The sequence below is a fragment of the Pangasianodon hypophthalmus genome, chromosome 15, assembly GCF_027358585.1.
Source record: "Pangasianodon hypophthalmus isolate fPanHyp1 chromosome 15, fPanHyp1.pri, whole genome shotgun sequence".
Taxonomy (NCBI): Eukaryota; Metazoa; Chordata; class Actinopteri; order Siluriformes; family Pangasiidae; genus Pangasianodon; species Pangasianodon hypophthalmus.
In genome coordinates this window covers 9804583-9825929 of record NC_069724.1, presented here as the reverse complement: position 1 = coordinate 9825929, position 21347 = coordinate 9804583, and the positions used below count along the sequence as shown (strand labels likewise).

Genomic DNA, 21347 nt, shown 5'->3' with positions numbered 1-21347 from the left:
TGTTTATCAAGGTACTATTTTAAATCATCACATATTCACCAGACAGAGTACTTGTGCAGGAAATAGAAACAGGCAAATTTGATTTAAATAATATTCTAAATGAACTTTAACCCCTTAAATACCCATGAGTTATGTTTGTAACTGTATATGTTTATGTTTAGTTCACTGTATTTACTAACTGATGCTGACATAAGATGAAGATGTAGGGGTTAAAATAAAATAATTATGCCATCTCTATTACTTAAGTAGTATCTGAAAGTCTTGAGTCAGTGTGTTGATTATATGATGAAGATAAGGTACAAAAGGGCCACAATCCTTCCATATCATTTTTTATTACACATATATATAGCTTTGATAATGGTTTTTAAAAGCACCCTTCACACTGCACAAGTTAATCTCATGACATAAGCTTTTGGCCACTAATGAGCTTCCTCTGATCCAATAAACCAATGAGAGAGAAAGACAGAGACATGAATATTCAGCCATGCACACAGATGACCTTTCATTATCAGGATCAAATCTAATTCATCTTAAGCAATATGTATAGCAAGTGCTTCTAATTCCTTACAGTTTATAAACCTTTAATGATGTTCAGTACTTATACAGTTGACTGTAGCTTAAAAACACCACATAATGCATTACTCCTGAATTAAAAAGGCTGAACACTGCTAAAAAAGTAGACATTCACATTGTAAGCAACTCAGATTAGTTATGAGTGACAGAGCAGTGCAAAAGAAAGAAAGAAAGAAAAAGAAAGTAAGAAAGAAACTAAAAACTCTTAGGCAAATCTAAGTCACCATGCAAACCCTGTGACTGTCTAGCTTTAGGGTCCAGACAGAGAAAGAAGCATGATCACGATAAAGTAGCATAGAAAGAATATATAAATAGTAACTAGATGCTTATGCTTATTAGTGTACAACAGTAGCAGAGTAAATACTACGACTGGGCAAATGATTAGATTGATAGATAGATAGATAGATAGATAGATAGATAGATAGATAGATAGAGACTCTCCCAAATGTCACTTATTGCTTTGGTGGCTAGAAAAAGAAAAAAAAAAAAACTGGAACATTCCATGACTTTACATCAACACCAAAGCTTCATGAATCGTGTACAATGATGTTCACAAAATGTTCACTATAACCATTTTGGCAAGTTTTTAATCGACACCTCTTGGCAGCAAAATCTTCTCTGGTTAATATTTGTTGTAAAAATGTGAAAATCACAAATGGTGAGATATATAAGAGCAACTCACACTAATTTCACTGTAAATGGCTGAATGTGCCCTACTGCTTCTATTCATTTGTCCTAAATAAGCATGCTTTCTTTCCTTCTCTGAAATCACATCACATTCCTTGTCCTGTGTCACACTGGTCTTGGAGTAAAAGCTCCACCTACTGGTCAATAGGGAGCTCTGTAACTCACACAACACTGAATATCTGATTGGGAAGGAAAAGTCCACCCTGCAACACATCTGTGACGTGTTTAGTGATTCTGCTGCTAATCTGTTGGTTGTTGCTGTATTTTCTTTAATCCCTTGAGAGGTTGGCAGTTAGTGTCATGGTAATGTTTAACAGGAGAAATAAACTGAACTAGGGATAATGTTCAGATTTTGCTCTTGGATCCTAAAACCAAAAGAGCAAGAGCTTCTTTTCTCACTCACCATTTCCCAGTGATCCTATTAATGAGAAACCCAACATAGAAGTAGCTGAGACACTGGTGCAAACACTGGACTCAAAGTTCCAGGATGCAATGCAGCTACACAACACAGTTGCGATGAGATACAGCAGAGACTCGTCTCTTCTAGTTAGCAAGCTACAAGATGATGACCATGATGCCGCTGAGAAACATAAGCTCTATTATAGTCTAGTTTGAATGAAAATGGCCACTACATTCAAGTTTATGAACTACAAAAAATAATAGAGTTGCACTAAGTGAAATTGTTTTAATGTAGGAATAAGTTATAAGTTAACATTTACAACTACTCCCTAATAGGATCGACTACTGCTGTAAATAAAACTACTGTATAATACTGTTCAAAGTAAATTAGACAAAAGGACTAAAGCGCTACTGCGTCGCTCTCTTTAGGTAGAGATGAAGCATGGGCTAAATCCCACCAAATCCCACTGCACCACTATGAGCATGCAGTCGAACGGCATTGTGGGTAATGTAGGAAACCATTAACCAAAGTGAAAATAGACCAACATGTCAATGGAAGAAGTTTAGACTAAAAAAGCCAATTCATAATTTTCCTCCTAAAATAAATCTTGGATGCCATGAAAGATCCCATTAATCATAAAGATTAATATGCAAGTCATTCAGGGTGGATTTTTCCTTTAAAACCAAATATTAAAAAAACTAGTGTCAATGCTGTGTCCGGTGCAAAGGAAATAAATGTCTCTGCAACAGGCTGTGTTCCAATACTGTTTTAACAAGCCCTCACTGACTTCCCCTCACTGCACTCCTTTGGCTGAAGCTCCATCAGCATTATAGGCAGCCTATGTTCACATTATCCAATCAGATTTTAAACACTTTTATTTATGACTTCGCAGCATTACGCAGGTCTGAATTGCAAGTGGATGAGGGTGTGTTAAATTCAGTAGAGATAATGTTGTGCATGTGTACAATCACTGTGGTCTTCAGTGATGCTGGTGATGGGAGCTTACTACATGTCTGATATAGAGAGCAGCGCGGCCATAAATACTGACTTGTCTGTGTGTGTGTGTGTGTGTGTGTGTGTTCATGTGTGCAAACCAAAACAACTCCATCCAATCGGCAGTGAGGACAGAAAGCTTAGACATAGTGAAGAATGGTAGGAGGACAGAGGTGAGGGATGAGGTGAGGAGCTACAGGTTGACCAGGTGAAGGTCGGAGGCGGTGAAATGAGGACACAGTGCCATGTCGGGATTTTTCAGCTGCTTCAGGACGCGCTTCTGGAACTTGGTGCGCACTCGGTTGAACTCCATGATGTCACATGGGTCCTCCTCGATCCAGAACCGGTGGAACTCCTGCATCAGATAACCTGAAGAGAGAGAAAAAAACAGCAATAAGCTAAATGTCCTCTGTCGTGACGATTTTCCTGTACGGGAAAACTTACTAATTGTTACAGAGCGCTGACACTGGAGACTCCTTCCATAAATGATATATAAATGTGTCATTACAGAAAACCTCATTATATCAACAATTATCTATTTTGTTAAATTTAACAAAACAGTTTATTAATTTATTTATTATCAGTTGTAGAGCAAATGAAACTTGTATGGAATATCTGCCATACAAGTCCATATGTAAGCTGTTACTGCAGAAACAAGATATAAGAACAAGCTCATTGATATAAAGCAACTCATACAGGGACCTCAGTGTAAACACTCAGTGTAAAATTAACGGAGTGTGTAATCGTAGATATGGTGACGTTTTCTCTTAAGACTTTTGTTTAACCTTTTTATGAAAGAAGTCTCCAGTGGCAGTGCTTTGTAACAGCGGTAATGGTGAAACTAAGTTTTTGGACATGGAAAGGTCCTTAGGATGGAGGAGTTTACATTTTGTGGTATCTGTGTTATGTGATAAGCATGTTTTGTTTTGTTTTGTTTTGTTTTTTTGTCTTATTTACTTCAAGAGAAGCAATTTTATTATTAACTTACAGTTTAACCCTCATAGAACATGTCAAATACTGACTTTGTGATCAAATTGGGCTTTGTTCTTATTGATGCATGGGTATGTTTCCTCTCATAAATGCTCATAACTGTCAGTCTAAATGGATTTGAGCAGGCTTCACAAAGACTAAAACCTCTCAATCCAGTGTAGAGTGAATTTTGAGACGTACAGAAGGTCTGCTGGAAGTGCATCAGGCTGGGCATCTCAGGTGCCACATTGTACAGATGAGTCTTCAGAGCTCCGCTCACCAGCAGGGAGTAGGCCAGGTCCGTGATGTTGATGCCGACAATGGCAAAGGAGTATCTGCATTACAATACATCAAACTCAGCTTTTTTGTATTAGGACCTCATTTTCACTTGCTACTAATTGCTAATTGCTACCTATAGAGCTAGTTTACTTATCTCACTACGGCTCACTGATCTAACAGGGTGAGGACTCATGCATGCTTTATGTTGTGCCAATCAACTCAGATGTTCATAAGATTCACTGGATTTATTGAGTATGTTTTCACTGTCTGTTACAGAATCATGAATATATAATATTGATACATTTTCATTGAGACCATCACAGGATTTTTTTTTATTTAAAAAAGGGGGGAAAATGGCATTTCCCAAGGTCACATGAAATGTAACTTCACATATGTGATTTGGTAAAAGAGCCAAATCAATGAGTCAACATCAGTGTAATACATGCAGCAATAATAGCAGAGAAAAATTATATGAGCTTGGGATGAGCTTTTAATCCTATATATAAGTTTGATATGCTTTCATATTTGGCAGATAATGTAGTCTTTGCAGGTGGTATTGGAGATTTGTTCTTTGGCGCTGGTGTCCTCTCAATTCTGGGGAATCTAGCTTTTTTCAGTAAGTGATTATTTGGCTCAGCTCATCAGTAAGAGTTGACTCTCTCTCTCTTGCCAAATGGCTCATTGCCATTTTATCCTAAACTGGACAAAATTTGTAATATTCTACCAGTGAGAATGGGTTTTATGAATAAATGATGACATAGGGGGGTGCAAGTCACATGTCTATACTACACTATATGGACAAAAGTATGTGGACACCTGATCACCAGACCCATTCCAACATTGAGTTGGTCCCCCCTTTGCCTTATAATAGCCTAAACTCTTTTGGGAAGCCTTTCCACTACAATTTGGAGCATGGCTGTGGAGATTTGCCCATTCAGCCACAAGAGCATTAGTGAGTTTGGGCACTGATGTCAAGTGAGAAGGCTTGGAGCCTTTTGGAGTGTTTTCAGTGGGGTTGAGGTCAGGGATCTGTGCAGGACACTCAAGTTCTTCCACTCCAACCTTTGCAAACCATATCTTCATGGACCTCACTTTGTGCACAGGAACACTGTCATGCTGGAACAGATTTGGGCCCCTTAGTTCCAGTGAAGGGAAGCTGTAATGGTACAGCATACAAATACCTTTTAGACAATTGTGTGCTTCCAGCAGTTTGGGGAAGGCCGACATATGGGTGTGATGGTCAGGTGTCCACATAATTTTGGCCATGCAGTGTATATCTAAACATAAACACAGCCAAAGAGAACATTGGTGTTGTTTGGACAGATAGAGAAAAAAATTTTATTTGATTTAAGCAATAAAGGCAATATCAAACATCAGCACATCTCTGACCAGGATAAATGCTTACTGAAGATGAATGAATTCTTGGATGTTTTAAGGACGTATTTTGATTAAATTACACCGCAAGAGTAATGACATTGTCTACATCTACCAAAATGCTGTAGCATTACAATTTCCCTCACTGGAACTAAGAGGCCCAAACATGTTCCAGAATGACAATGTGAGGTCCATGAAGACATGGGTTGCAAATGTTGATGCAGAAGAACTCTAGTGGCCTGCACAGAGCCCTGACCACAACCCCACAACACCTTTGGGATGAACTGGAACACGAACGTGCCCCAGGCCTCCTTTCCCAATCTCTGTGCCTGACCTCAATAATGCTCTTTTATCTGAATCAGCAAACTCCCACAGCTACGCTCCAAAATCTAGTGAAAAACCTTCTCAGAAGACTGGAGGTTATTATAACAGAAAAGGGGGACTAAATCTGGGATGAGATGTTCAAAAAAGCACATATGGATGTGATGGTCAGGTGTCTACATATTTTGGTCATATAGTGCATATGCAAGTCAGCCTACGATGTTCAGCTAAAAGACCCAAGTTGTTCACTGCTCTGCAGTTTTGCATGATGAATGACGGTCTTTAGATTTGGTGAATGTTTATACCCCTTTAGCAACTTTATTTTGAAAAAGAGCCAGGTGACAAATCTAGCAACTTTTTCAGCAGATGTTAGCAACTGTCCTGCACTCGATAAGGCTCTCTAGCTCACATTACAGCTGCTGGTTACACAAGTTATACAAGAGAGCAGGTTCAGTTGTCTCACCACCAGTGTGCAAAGCCTGATTGAGTTGCACTTACCCAGTCAACATTGTCCCCATTGACTAATCACTGATCACCATTGTTTGATCACACTTTTTTTGTTCTACATTTTAAACTCTCTTCTTTTTTCCTTCATGTCTATTCCTGGACTACTCATACCACTGCTTCATTCCGTATGCATTCTTGATCAAAATTATACAGTTTTTAAAATAGGTAGATTGTACATTTGTGGTGCCATGACGAAATACTTCCTCGTTCTATAAGAAATAAATCTATTATTTTCTATTCTGATAAAAAAAAAAAAAAAAAAATTCTTCCTACTTCATGCAGCATGTTTTGATATGCAAATGATTATACATTTTAATGAATATGCAAATTTGTCTGTGATGTCATACGGCGATTTTAACAACTTTTTGAGCATGCTTTTTTCTTGAAAATAGCTGCCAACATGGTGTCTATGTATGTGTATGTGCATGTGCATGTGTGTGTGTGTGTGTGTGCGTGTCTTTGTTGGATGTGTGCTGCACAGCCTCCACGGTGCACACGAGTGCTAATGCATGCTGAAAGCTGATGACAGGCTGCAGTGCCGCACTTTAAATCCTCACACAAAGCCTCGAGGCTGGAGACAGAATGCTAACAGACTGCAGGATTTACAGCAAAGCACAACTCGTGCAAAATGTTACATTTTGGCCCACAATGTTGCACTGACAAGTTGCACTCACCCGATAGCTTTGTCGAATTTCTGCTTCTCCCACTCAGCTTTGCTCATCTTACTGTGGGCAAACAGAAATGATAAACAGGACTCAAGCATGTTCACAAGGCCATATCCTTCAAGATATCCTTCACAAACACACAACAGAATTCATCCAAATACAGAGCAACACACACAGCACAAGAATGAAACAGGCAAAAAGAGAAAGCATTCACTGCTACTAACCACTGCTACAATGGAGCATAATGCCTTTGTGTTTACGGTGAAGGTGAGATTAAGAGATAGAGAAGAAAAGAGTTACAGTAAGATTTCGTTTAATATAAAAATGATCAAATGGAGTTCTTACTGAGAGAGAAAAGATGGAGTACCTGGCTTCCTCTTTGGAAATGTTCCTGCCCATGACAAAGCGATGAGAACAACAAAAAAAATGAACAAGAAAAACAGAAAAGGAAGGTGTTGATATGTGTGATGCGTGGTGACATAGCATGCTAAACCTGTCAAATCTCATCCACAGCTGTGCGTATTCATCAGCAGACTGAGACGTTTCTGCAAAAACAAAGCGTGATGCATGGACAATGTCTGCAACATAAAACTGCTGATGGACTTGGGCATGTTTCTAAATACAAAAGGTCCTTTTTTGTACATTATATGGCCAAAAGTTTGTGGACACCTGACCATCACACCCATATGCTTTTTGAACCTCCATTCTTCTGGAAATTCCACTAGATTTTGGAATGTGGCTGTGGGAATTTTACTGATGTCAAATGAGAAGGCCTGGCATTCCGGTTCATCCCAAAGGTGTTCAGTGGGGTTGAGGTCAGGGCTCTGTGCAGACCACTCGTCTTCTTCCACTCCAACCTTGCCGAACCATGTCTTTATGGACCTCTTCATGGACAGGGCTTGTGCACAGGGGCATTGTCATGCCGGAACAGGATTGGGCCACTTAGTTCCAGTGAAGGGAAATTGTAATGCTACAGCATACAGAGACATTCTATACAATTGTGTGCTTCCAACTTTGTGGCAACAGTTTGGGGAAGAACCACATATGTGTGTAATGGTCAGGTGTCTACAAACTTTTAGTCATATAGTGCATATTTCATACTTGACTAAAGAGCTTAATATATTGGACTTTCAATAAATTCTTTCATTTTCTATTTTTGAATTTATTTGAATAACTCTAAATCTAAATGTAATTTATTTAATAACTACTATTAATTAGTTACTAACAACAGTGAACTAATGTAAGCCTGGACTCACAATCACACCTCCTATACTGAGACTTACAGGCGCAGAGGACACGCCTCCTATACTGAGACTTACAGGCGCAGAGGACACGCCTCCTTCACTGAGACTTACAGGCACAGAGGCCACGCCTCCTATACTGAGACTTACAGGAGCAGAGGACACGCCTCCTTCACTGAGACTTACAGGCGCAGAGGACACGCCTCCTTCACTGAGACTTACAGGCTCAGAGACCACACCTCTTTCACTGAGACTTACAGGCGCAGAGACCACGCCTCCTTCACTGAGACTTACAGGCTCAGAGACCACGCCTCCTTCACAGAGACTTACAGATGCAGAGGCCACGCCTGCTTCACTGAGACTTACAGGTGCAGGGGCCACGCCTCCTTCGCTGAGACTTACAGGCTCAGAGACCACGCCTCCTTCACAGAGACTTACAGGCGCAGAGGCCACGCCTCCTTCACAGAGACTTACAGGTACAGAGGTCACGCCTCCTTCACTGTGACTTACAGGAGCAGAGGCCACGCCTCCTTCACTGAGATTTACAGGTGCAGAGGCCACTCCTCCTTCACTTAGACTTACAGGCAAGAGGGCACGCCTCCTTCGCTGAGACTTACAGGCTCAGAGACCACGCCTCCTTCACTGAGATGTACAGGCACAGAGGCCACTCCTCCTTCACAGAGACTTACAGGTGCAGGGGCCACGCCTCCTTCACTGAGACTTACAGGTGCAGAGGCCACGCCTCCTTCGCTGAGACTTACAGGCTCAGAGACCACGCCTCCTTCACAGAGACTTACAGGCGCAGAGGCCACGCCTCCTTCACAGAGACTTACAGGTACAGAGGTCACGCCTCCTTCACTGTGACTTACAGGAGCAGAGGCCACGCCTCCTTCACTGAGATTTACAGGTGCAGAGGCCACTCCTCCTTCACTTAGACTTACAGGCAAGAGGGCACGCCTCCTTCGCTGAGACTTACAGGCTCAGAGACCACGCCTCCTTCACTGAGATGTACAGGCACAGAGGCCACGCCTCCTTCACAGAGACTTACAGGTGCAGAGGCCACTCCTCCTTCACTGAGACTTACAGGCGCAGAGGCCGCACCTCCTTCACTGAGACGTACAGGCACAGAGGCCACGCCTCCTTCACAGAGACTTACAGGCGCAGAGGCCACGCCTCTTTCACTGAGACTTACAGGCGCAGAGGCCACGCCTCCTTCACTGAGACTTACAGGTACAGAGGCCACACCTCTTTCACAGAGACTTACAGGCGCAGAGGCCACGCCTCCTTCACTGAGACTTACAGGTACAGAGGCCACGCCTCCTTCACTGAGACTTACAGGCGTAGAGGCCACACCTCCTATACCGAGACGTACAGGCACAGAGGCCACGCCTCCTTCACTGAGACTTACAGGCGTAGAGGCCACACCTCCTATACCGAGACTTACAGGCGTAGAGGCCACACCTCCTATACCGAGACTTACAGGCACAGAGGCCACTCCTTGTTCACTGAGACTTACAGTCACAGATGCCACGCCCCTTCTTTTTTCTGCCAAAACACAGTTTTAAATTGTTTTAATGCAGCTGTCTCATGAATATTGAATATTGACAGCTACAAACTGAACAGCTGTTTCTTTGTCCTCTTGCTCGATTGGACAAAAAGTTAAGGTTGCCTTTTGTGACATTTAAAATGTGTTAATATACCTGTAATAATCATATAATTTCAAAGATACATTAGAAAAAAATATAAACAGCAGCACTGCTGTGGTGTCTTATTTCTTCATTTGGGACTTTTCTTTATGGCCCGTAAAGTAATTTCACTCTTGCTGGAATAGAGCTGTTCTTTTTCCTTAACATCCTACTCACATATTTAGTTTTCCCCCAGTTTGGGGGAAAAGAAAGGCTTTTCAATCTATTAACTGCAATCCATCCTGCAGGCAGCAGGGGTTTTAAAAATATAAACTGCTTCTTAACTGAACAGGACATTTTAGGTATGTCATTCTCTTCTGCTTATGTATCGTTATACGTCATAAAAGTAATAAAAAAGTACAAAATTAAAGACAAAAGACATGCATACAGTGCAGACAGCAGGCTAAGGCAGGCAACAGAGAGGAGGATCTGACCTGTGTTTGGGCTGCAGAGAGTCGTGCAGCACTTGGAGAGCAGCGGCCTTGTCGTGCTCTGCAAAGTACCTATTAGAACAAATGAAACAGGACAAAGGCACACAACCTCTGATTAAACTGCATTATAAATGATGAAGCGTAATTGCAGTGGTGCCGCCACAGCTAATTACAGCAATATTTCTGTGTACACTGTGCACAAGTGACAGAGAAGCAGAGCAATGAAAAGCGCACTGGAGAAAGGCATTTACTGACAAATACACAAACTAATTTAGCATTGCCTTTGTTTTTTCCAAGAAGCAGTTTCAGTTAAGCTAGAACGTTTTATGTTTTTGTGTAACACAATGAATTAATCCGTCATCCTACACACCCGAGATATTGAAATAAAATCACCTGAATAACATACAAGTGAGTTTAACAGCTCAGGGCTCACATTGATGTATGAGCTCTGTTTAATTTTTGACCCTTTAGTGTTGCTACAGTGCTGACCTTAATCTCTCTGCTCTGCCTGAAAAACATATCTGTAAGTACCTCAACACCAAGACGTCATTATACTGTACAGCAGTGTTTAATCTTAATTATACAGAGTTTTTATTGTCCAATCACTGCTGCTACAATAATTCAAGCTTATATTAGCACACTATGTCATGTGCATTGCTATGTTAGTGCCAGCTTTCCTGTACCTGCTCGACTAGCACAGCTACCACAGAAACACATGCAAACATACATATTGCATCAAAAAAAAAAAATCTCCTCCTGTGAAAAAAGTATATACTCACAGTAGGTTGTGCAAACCCAATAACCCCATGCCTCTAAAGTCAGTTTTGGGGTCGCTGCCTTGGAAGCCAATTTCACACCACTGCTTAGAGATGCGTCCAGTAAGAGCAGAATCAGGACGGAGCGTTTTCCACAGCTACACAAGAGAGAAAACACACACACAGGCAACTTTAGAAAGGCCCAAAGGTACCGAGTATGTTCAAATCTTAATTACATAAAATGTAGTATGCAGACATATTTGAATAATACTGAACATTAACAGCAGCTACACTAGATGTTCGTATCTCATAAGTAATAGAGCTAGATTTTACATTTCTTCCATCATCTTGAACTCGTCCTTATGCAGGAAGAATCATTTCTACTTAATCCACCAGTTTACAGTAAAGCTGCTTATCATAGGCTTCCTATTCACTATATATGCTCATTACACAGGTCATAGAACCTACACTGCAAAAAAATGGCATATTAGCAAGTGGAAATATTGAATACTGAATAGCACTGAGCAATTGTCTAACATTTGTCACGGAGACAATAAAAACAAATATAACATTATTAACCCTAGGTGGTCTTACTCATTTAAATACTACAATTGTTCTATTGATGGTTAATTTATTTCTTTAAAAATATCTGAGTAATACAATTTCAAGCTTAAAATGAGGAAAAAGTGTTGAAGGTATTGAAATAGGCTTAGTAACTGATTATTTGTTACATCAAAATCTCTATATTAAATATTCAAGGTTTCTTTGCCTGGGATCATTTTAGCAGTGTACACAATGCACTATTTTACCAATAGCTATAGCATTGTTTAAGTAAAAAATTAATTACATTCAGAACTCAAGCAACAAGTCGTTCCACCGAAAAAAAATCAGAAATGAAGCATAACATAATTTCTTATGCTGTAAATTCAATTGTGGATTTTTTCCGCCTTTCGAATACATGAATATAATAAAAAAAATACTGAATCAGCCCTAGTGAAACCTTTTTAACAGAGGCAGATACAATATTTATCATTTCTTATTAAGTTTGCAATTTTTGTGCTGAATTTTTGTAAATGTATTGTGTATTGATACCTTCATAAGCATCTCTTCATGATCTGGATTTTCGCAGTCGTATGGCTCCCTGCGCAGCTTCTCCACCTCCAGCACCAGGTTCCTGTAGCCCACAATCTGGAAGAGGCTCGCTTGCAGAGAGATGGCCAGCCTGGAGGAAAACACAGCCACATTAGCATGATGAAGCTGTAATGTCGGGGTACAAACAGTACTAAAGCCTTAACCTTCTATCTTATAGCATATATACTGTAGAAACAGTGCAGTGGCCAAGCTGGTCCTCACTGACATCCTAAAAAACCCACCGACCTTAAAAGAATGCTGGAGAAGTCCATCCAAATTACAGTGTTGAGCTAACTACATAACAATTCAGGTTATATGAGCAATGTATGTAAGCTCCTGTAATGCTAAATGCTAACCTCTCTGTGTACCAGCAGCTAAATTGTTTTAGATACTTATTTTTAATAAATGTAATAGACTGATAGTAGCTAACTCTATAGACTTGTGAGCTATTTATGTTTTGCTATCACACTTCAGTGATTAGAATAGACATTAATAGCAATAACACCTCATTGCGAAGTCTTGCCTTCTTCTAGAATGCATTTCTGAACTTTGGATTGTCTTCCTGATTTGGAGTCTACTCTAGCCATCTTGCTTTTCTTTTTTTTTTGTCAGTATCTCTGTTTGTTATTTACATTTTTTTGCTTGATTTACGACCACCAACCCTCTACCTCTGTACCAGGCTTTAGAGTTCTGTGCTCTTACTGTGGATTTGTGTCTGGGTTGATCTTTTTCAGGGCCATGATGTCATCTATGGTCTTCTCAACAGCATCTGGGTGAACACTGAGAGCATTCTGCAGAAGCTGATGAGGCAGAGCGCAAAAAAAATTTACATTTATGGCATTTGGCAGACTCCCTTATCCAGAGTGACTTACAGTTATCTAATTTATACAACTGAGGGTTAAGGGTCTTGCTCAAGGGCCCAGCAGTGGCAGCTTGGTGGTCCTGGGATATGAACTCACAACCTTCCACTCAGTAGTCAACATTTACATCTGGTAATATGTTTGAAGGGTTTGAAAAAAGAAAGCTGAGTAAAAATTTGTAGCCCACAATATTTCCTATAAATACAGAAATTCTTCTTTTTAGGCAAAAAACTGGGCAGAGTTTAGCTTGAGTGAAGTCCTGGCATGTGAAAGCTAATAAGTGTAAGCTAGCTAGCGGACAAAGGTTAACCTAGCTAACGCAGCCCACTGTGTTAACTCTATAATGGGGGGTTGGTGTATTTTTGCTGCTTGTGTGGTTATGTTTAGTTCTGTTTGAATGGCCAAGCGGGATAAATCAATGCCAATCAAGCATGATAATATTAGGCCACACCCACCCATACAATCTGATCTCAGATCAGTCTGAAATGAGAGTTTATCTGGTGTTGAGAAATGTTTTATTTCATTATTTGTAACATTTTTTTCATTATTCAAACTAGATCTGTGTAACAAATGTACTCTTCAACATTGGTACCATACAAACATTTTTAATATTTTACGATGTGAGACAGTTTGAAGTTCCAAAACCTTCTGTACTCACCTCACTTTTAGAACATTTGAGAGAGGATTCTACAAAAAATATAGGAAATTTTAGAATATGCTCTTCACCTGTAGTTTTATGGTTCCACAACTTAATGTGACACATGACTGTGGCTGTAGTTTGATTTGTTACCGATCTTGAGGGTCCGGCGAGCACCAGGCTTGTTGTTGTAGCAGATCCGCTGCAGCTCACATCGTCCCGTCACCTTCCTGAAGATAAACTTCAAACCTCGCCACAAACATTTGCAGTACAGAAACACCAGGAACTGGGTCAGCACCCTGCGATGGTGTGAGTGAGAGAGAGAGAGAGAGAGAGAGAGAGACAGAGAGAGAGAGTCCTCGTTTTAACCTTGTTTTCATCAAAGAGGCCGGCCCTAGGGGGCGGAGTCATACCAAGAGTCATGCTAAGAAAGATAGCAGGCATGAGACAATACACTAAAGCCACGATACAATATATTGATATTGTTATTGATACAAGAGATCAGTATTGATATTGATAGAAAATATTCCATTTTATATTGTAATGCATTTACTTTGTAATGACAACAAATCAAACCATTGTTGTGTCTATCATTTTTTTCATATTTAACATATTCTATCAACTAACACCAATAATCTATAGGCTCTGAAATTAGAATAGGATGTTTCTAGGAAAAAGAGGAGCTAACAAAGTATTAACTGAGATGCACTATTAGGTAATAACATTCATTATACTGATTATAATAACAGTTTTTTATGAATACACTCCTTTGTTTAATCACAATTTTACTGGTGAATGAGAAACAAGATTAGCCAATTGGGATGATGCATTTTTCCTTTTTCTATTTGGAAGCTACTAGGCAGATAACTACACTATAAGTACAGAGATACGGGGGTGAGAGCTGGTGAAGTAGCCTGAGAGCTGGAGTTTACTGCAAAAGAAAAGTAGACCAGGATTTATAATATAAGGTGTAATTGCTCCCTATTATTAACATTATTTTAATCATTTTCAGTGGAACATCATTTTCAATGGAACTGTCATAAATGCATTGTTATTGTCATGGTATTGTTATTAATATGGAAAGATTGTTTGACTATAGATTATGCATTAAATAACAGCTTAGTGTCATCACCACTCCTACTGCTGTCTGACATCCGCCTGAAATCCATGAGCGCATCACACTTACCAGTTTAATTGGACACATCAGGAAAACAATCATGGTTTTATTTATATTTCCTCATCCCACCTAAAGTAATTGCTGGTTACACCACTGCCCACACACACACACACACACACACACACACATGACATGCTTCAGAATTGTTTTCATACGCGAGTGTAACTCTCATCAAGTGCAGCACACAGGCGTTGATTTCAGACCAAGGTCAAGCCAGCAGCAATAGAAAACAGACACCATTTGCTGAATTCGAGTTGAGACCATCCAAATTTCCAGAGTAGGAATTCTGACTTGACGGGGATTTTTATTTTTTTTGGTTGGGTTTTCCTAGTCGTAGGTCATTAATGACCTACGACCTACGAGGTCATTACAACCTTTAGTCGAACAAAGCATAATCTGGATATCACCTGGATATTTTCTCATAGAATAAAGAATTTTCACATGAGGATAACTGAGAAGTCCTAGAGTCATTGGAGTATTCTGTCAATGCTACCCAAGACATTTTAAAAGAAGCACAATGTAGAACACCACATTTTGGTTGTTCCATCTCAATTTTGGAAATATGGCTTCTGGTTGTAAAGCATGACTTCAGAGGCTCATCTGGGACACAGAGGTAAGTGGGCCATAGACCAGCCAAACTAATTATGAAAATTTGCAGTAAGGCTGAGAAGAAGCACCACTGAAAATGGGTCACAGGACATCAAGGAAGTTTGCACTGAGAAAGGAAGTATAATAATCTCAAATGATCACATTTCATAAGGAATCAGTTTGTAATCCATCTCACTATTTGCCTATCCTTTTCATCCCTTTTACAATTATACTACAATCTCAGAAAAAAAGAGTTACTAAATTATACTGTTACTTGTCATTGCGATGGTACTCTCAAGGATACATCTTTTCTATATTTAGGGAAGGTGCATGTGGTGTACATTTAAAGCGTTTCTCAAGCTCCTTTAAAATTAACGTCCTTATTTTCCTTTAACAGAACATCCCCAAGTGGTTTATTCCTCTTATACCACACCAGTTTACATTTTTATTACATTTTATTTATCAAAGTACTTTTTATCCATTTAACATTTAATGTTGTTGAACGTCCACAAAAAAGTTAGTTTCTGTTATCGTTTATGTTATAGCCCTGTTGCCATGCCAATGACAGCATGCTAGGAAAATTACAGTGGTACATTTTACAGTAATATACTGCAGTCTTGTAAAAACCAAACTTTTTAAATGTGCTATTAATGTTAATAAATACAGTGTAAAAGTGCATCAACCTATCTAAAAGAGTCTAAAATCTACCATGCTGTGCTAATCTACCAATCTATGCTATGATGAAACCTGTTTGAGTCCTACTGTTGATGCTGAGAACTATGGCTCATGGGACATAACTGCAAATAAATTTGAAAGAGTCAAAAATCCTAACAAAAGCATTTGATAAAATGTTTATTAAAGCAATCCTTTTATTTCAGTTAAAAAACCTATTCCATAAACATCTAAATTTATCTAATAATAAACATAAGAATAAATGTTGCTAACAATAAATGATGAAATAATAATCATAATAGTACATGAGATTATAGGCATAAGGTATTAATTTACACTGATCTGATTGTGGTTGTTATACTCCTGACCACCAAATGTATAAGTCAATAACACTGATTATCTCATTACAATGGCACTGATCAAGGGGTGGGATATAGCAGGCAGAAAGTGAACAGTCAGCTTTCCTGTGTTGGAAGCAGGAAAAATGGGCAAATATAAGAGCTGAGTGACTTTGACAAGGGCCAAATTGTGATGGCTAGACAACTGGGTCAGAGCATCTCCAAAACGCAGGCCTTGTGGGGTGTTCACAGGATGCAGTGGTTAGTACCTACCAAAAGTGGTCCAAGGAAGGACAACTGGTAAAACGTTGACAGGGTCATGGCTGCCCAAGGCTCATTGATGCACGCGGGGAGTGAAGGCTAGACTGTCTGGTTCGATCCCACAGAAGAGCTACTGTAGCACAAATTGCTGAAAAGTTCATGCTGGCTATGATAGAAAGGTGTCAGAACACAGACCAGTCAGAGTGCCAGTGTTGGACGAAAACACCTACAATGGGCACGTGAGCATCAGAACTGGACCATGGAGCAATGGAAGAAGGTGGCCTGGTCTGATGAATCACGTTTTCTTTTACATCATGTGGACAGCCGGGTGCGTGTGCGTCGCTTCCCTGGGGAAAAGATGGCTCCAGGATGCACTATGGGAAGAAGGGAAGCCGGCGGAGGCAGTGTGATGCTCTGGGCAATGTTCTGCTGGGAAACCTTGGGTCCTGGCATTCATGTGGATGTTACTTTTTACACGTACCACCTACCTAAACACTGTTGCAGACCAAATACACCCCTTCATGGCAACAGTATTCCATAATGGCAGTGGCCTCTTTCAGAAGGATAATGCGCCCTGCCACACTGCAAAAATTGTTCGGGAATGGTTTAAGGAACATGACAAATAGTTCAAGGTCTTGACTTGGCCTCCAGATCTTCCCCAGAAATTCCCCAGATCTTAATCCGATCGAGCATCTGTGGGATGTGCTGGACAAACAAGTCCGATCCATGGAGCTACCACCTCGCAACTTACAGGACTTAAAGGATCTGCTGCCAACGTCTTGATGCCAGATACCACAGCACACCTTCAGAGGTCTTGTGGAGTCCATGCCTCGATGGGTCAGAGCTGTTTTGGCAGCACAAGGGGGCAGCACAGGCAGGGTTTTAATGTTATGGCTGATCGGTATATGAGGGATTAAACATGATAACATTTACTGGCAACATTTTTCTTTACAGCTTTCTTTTCTTTAGAGTACTGTTGTCATTTTTAGTGATACACTTTGAAGCAATTATGTTACATGTCCCAGCCCATGATTAGCAACCAAATCTCCTGGTGTTATTATATTATGTTATTGTGTTAGCAACTTATTTTGTCAATCTTTGCACTACTGTCATATGATTCACTTTTTTATTAGATCCGTGTGCTAGTCGGCACTGCACTGTAACTCACTGTGCCCACTGTCTTGTTTTGATAGCTTTGTACTGTCTTGTGCCATCTGCACATGTTTGCACTGTGCACTTTATGAAAATATATGTAATGTCTACTGTAATTCTGTGTTTTGTTTTATGTAGCACCACGGTCCTGGAGGAACGTTGTTTCATTTCACTGTGTACTAACTAGCTGTATATGGTTGAAATGACAATAAAGCCACTTGATTTGACTTGACTTCTAATTATATTATTATAGACTAATTATGTTATTATGTTATGTTTCCACTACAGTGTTATAGTGTTGTCATGTCACGTGTTAACATTTTAGTCACCCTGTATAATTAAAAGATATGATTTATATTGGGATGAAAGTTTATATAATTTTATGCTTACATCTAACCACACTCAGGGCTGAATTAAAAAAAAGAACTATTCTGTATAAATTATGTCACATATGGTGGTCAGATAGTTTTCATTTATTGTGAGAGTTGCTTGTTACTTTTTTCCAGGATTAACATGCAAATTCAAGAAAGGATGTATGAAGCAAAATATATATATATCCTCCTGAGACCCAGAAGAAAAAAGTTTTCAATATTTAGAAATTTTTTAGATAATTTAAGTATTGTGGTTGAAAGAAACATGTTACAGCAAAAAAAAATTCAAAAATTTTATTTATTTATTTTTTATCATCTGTCCCTTGAAGTGGACATCAGGTCTTTTTTGATCACAGAATGTAATGAATGTAACGTATTCATTTTCACGCAGATTTCTGTTAAAATTTCTTTTCTTTTCATGAACTGAGTCAAAACGTGAACCGATTCATGAACTGAACAGTTAGATGAAGGAAGCACATATGAACACTAAAACATTATTTTAGGAATTAAATCTCCTAGTGCGCAAATCAACTCCACCCATGTTTTTGTTGTACTCAGCCACAACAGCAGGTCTAGGCACAGTTACATGGCACTTCTCTTTTGCTGACCATCTCAGGCAGCTGTCCTGGGGCTCTATCCCATGGACACTGGAGGCCATCAGAATTGCCTTATTGTCCTGCCACTTCGTCACTGCAACCTCTAATGGTTTTCTGACAACCATTTCAGATGCACCTTTTCCTTGTTTTTTTAGTTTGGTGTCATCTGACATCTTTGACTTGCACAGTGCAGGGATTCTATTTTTCATAATGGTCCCTGTTCCCAGGAGACCATTTGCTTTCAACATATCCAGTACTTTGATAGAAGTGAAATATCTGTCAAAGTACAGGTGTGTTCCTCTTGGAAGAGACTGTGCCATCCGAGCGACTGCATTCCCTTCGATTCCCAGCTGCTGGTCAGTGAACGTATTCCGGCCCTTGTAAACTTCAAAATCCAGCACCAGACCATTGGGAATGGCAAGCACAGTCCTGTGGGATTTGGTTTCCCTGGCACAAACTGCCGTACAGGACACCGACCTGTGAAGGGTATCATCTGCTCATCTACACAGGCCTTCCCTGGTCTTGGCAGATTGAGGCAGCCTTGTTGCACTCTGTTTAAGAGAGGTCTTACCTTCCAGAGGGGATCATTCTTTTTCTCCTCTGCAGAGACATCAAGATCATTTGTGAGTTTGATGGACTGCCTAATCTTGAAGAATCTGTCTCAACTCATTGAATTGGCTATGACTGGGACCCTCGTCTTCGCTGCCCAGTACATCCGGATCCTAGGGTATCCGAGGCATGCCATGTACATAGATATGCCAAAGAAGGTTTTCAGCTCCTCTGGAGTGGTTTTAAGGCTGCCTCCAGAGATGAGCACCTCCCGCTGGTTTGTGTGTTCTGACATTTTCTCAAAAACCTGGTTATCTATGTACTGTTTGAAGTAATCAGAGGGCCTCCAGTCTTGGTGGTTGTGGCCAGCATTGTCTTGCACAGTGTTCTCCTCCACAACAGGGTTGAAACTTAATTGATAAGGAAAGGAGAGGTATAGTTTAATGCACTTTTAGCAAATGTATTATTAATTATATAAATCAACAAGGTCAATAGCTTGCCAAGTCAAGCTTTTAACTGATTGTGTACTGTACATTTGTGTGCATGTAACTTCAACTAAAAAGGCTCTCATTTCCTTTTCTAGACACTGTAATACCAATATACTTCAGAGCCCTAGCTTACACATTGCTTCTTATCCATAATGGACAGCGGGTGTCATCACTTTGTCCCTGCTCAGGCTCCTCAAAAGATGATATGTCCTCCTCTGAGCTTTCACCTTCCTGCTGTACTGTCTGGCCCTCCTCTACCTCATCTCCTGACAGCTCTAAATCTGAATCCCCTTCCACAATTCTAAGTAAAATCCTTTCTGCATCACTCAGCCCTCTGCTTCCTGAAGAATGGAAATTGGTTCAAAACAGGAGTTAGTAAGCCCTGGTGTCCACTACAAAGGACATTGAATAAAAGTTATGTTTTGAAAGGGTTAAAATTACTGTACATTTCTGAAATCTTACTAAATTGAAGTCAAGACTCTCATGTGGAAGAAACAATTTGATTATTAGCAAGAGAAACATAATATCTGCAAAAAATTGATCATTTACCTCCCTTGGTGCCATAAAATGTGGAAGCTGCAATGGCTGCCATTTTGAAAAGAAAGTCTGTGTGCTCTGTTAGCCACACCCCCACAACTGTGGCATCACTAGAAAGCCCAGGATGTCCTCTTGACAGCACAGTAGGACCCAAAAAGATTGCATTAATTGTGCTTGACTTAGAGGTATCAGACTCCTGTCCCCCACGGAGGACAAAAATGAATTGTTGGGTCTCAGGAGGATATATGATATGATATGATATGATATTTTGCCATATCATCAAACCCTATAATACAGCTGACATCCAAGTCAGAATGATGGTAACCCTGATTGCAACCCTGAATTACATTTGGTAATTATGAAGAAAAAAGGAAGCCCTGGAGCTCTGGACAATAAACCCAGCAGGTTGGATGTTGATGTTGATGATACTGATGGAGTCTCTTACCTTAGAAAATGCTTCATGGCGACTGTTTAGTGTCCCAGATTCATCCACTGTATCACCTGCGCAACAGATCCGAGGGAGGGAAAAAAAAATAATTAAAGCACTAATCTGTAAACATGCACAAAAATGCATAGATGCAATATTACATGCTAATGCAACGTTATCCGACATGTACATTCCTCGTTGCTGTCTCTCTGTTAATAGACTACATGTCACGACTATGCTGTAATATGCATCCTCTCCAGGAACCGATTGGTCGGATTGAGACGTGCCCCTTTAGCAAGCACTGTTTATCAGTTCCTCTGAGGTTGAAAGCTGCCTACAGCATGCACATTTCTCTTAGTTTAGATGTCATCTGTGTAGGTCTGATCATCACTCAGCCCAATGAAGACGCTCCTCCAGCTGATTATCTTACATTTTATTAAACGACGCACACTCTCGCGCATAACCAAGGAATAACAACGTCTACCAAAACAGCGCAAATAGTCTAAATAAGGCACATACGCTGTAAATCGCGGGCACGAGCGAAAATAAGAATAAGAATAATAATACCTCGAAAATGCTCCTGTTACTATGCGATGAGATGCGACGCGCGTGCCCTGGCCGATTTGCAGCGCGCATGCGCAAACAGACTCGCCCCTAATCCCCCTATAGGCGCTGTTCCGCCA

At 40.2% G+C, this 21347-nt stretch overlaps 1 protein-coding gene and 1 long non-coding RNA gene across 4 annotated transcripts; both read right to left on the bottom strand.

Annotated features, from left to right (window-relative positions):
- Positions 1-313: 313 nt before the first annotated feature.
- elmod1 (ELMO/CED-12 domain containing 1) lies at positions 314-21309 on the bottom strand. Of its 3 annotated transcripts, none has more exons than XM_026938415.3 (12): positions 21232-21309; positions 20683-20738; positions 13662-13807; positions 13530-13558; positions 12714-12811; positions 11973-12102; positions 10905-11038; positions 10129-10197; positions 7136-7159; positions 6778-6828; positions 3824-3957; positions 314-3022 (listed from the first exon to the last, which is right to left on the bottom strand). In XM_026938415.3, exons 2-12 carry the CDS (start codon positions 20697-20699, stop codon positions 2847-2849), a joined length of 1008 nt encoding a protein of 335 aa, XP_026794216.1. In that variant the 5' UTR covers positions 20700-20738; positions 21232-21309; the 3' UTR covers positions 314-2846. The 3 variants fall into 3 exon arrangements, with proteins under 3 accessions (XP_026794216.1, XP_026794217.1, XP_026794218.1); XM_026938416.3 differs by lacking the exon at positions 21232-21309 and adding an exon at positions 20855-21212; XM_026938417.3 differs by lacking the exon at positions 7136-7159 and having other exon boundaries at positions 21232-21308.
- Positions 18347-20650, bottom strand: LOC117598974 (uncharacterized). Its single transcript, XR_004579409.2, has 2 exons — positions 20250-20650; positions 18347-19622 (listed from the first exon to the last, which is right to left on the bottom strand). It is a non-coding gene; the product is annotated as an uncharacterized LOC117598974 (long non-coding RNA).
- Positions 21310-21347: the final 38 nt, after the last annotated feature.

Coding starts and splice junctions, on each gene's coding strand:
- elmod1 (XM_026938415.3), bottom strand. Junction 12,103..12,713: donor AACCCAGACACAAATCCACA/GTAAGAGCACAG, acceptor GTTTTCCTCCAG/GCTGGCCATCTCTCTGCAAG. Junction 3,958..6,777: donor AAATTCGACAAAGCTATCGG/GTGAGTGCAACT, acceptor ATTGTAATGCAG/ATACTCCTTTGCCATTGTCG.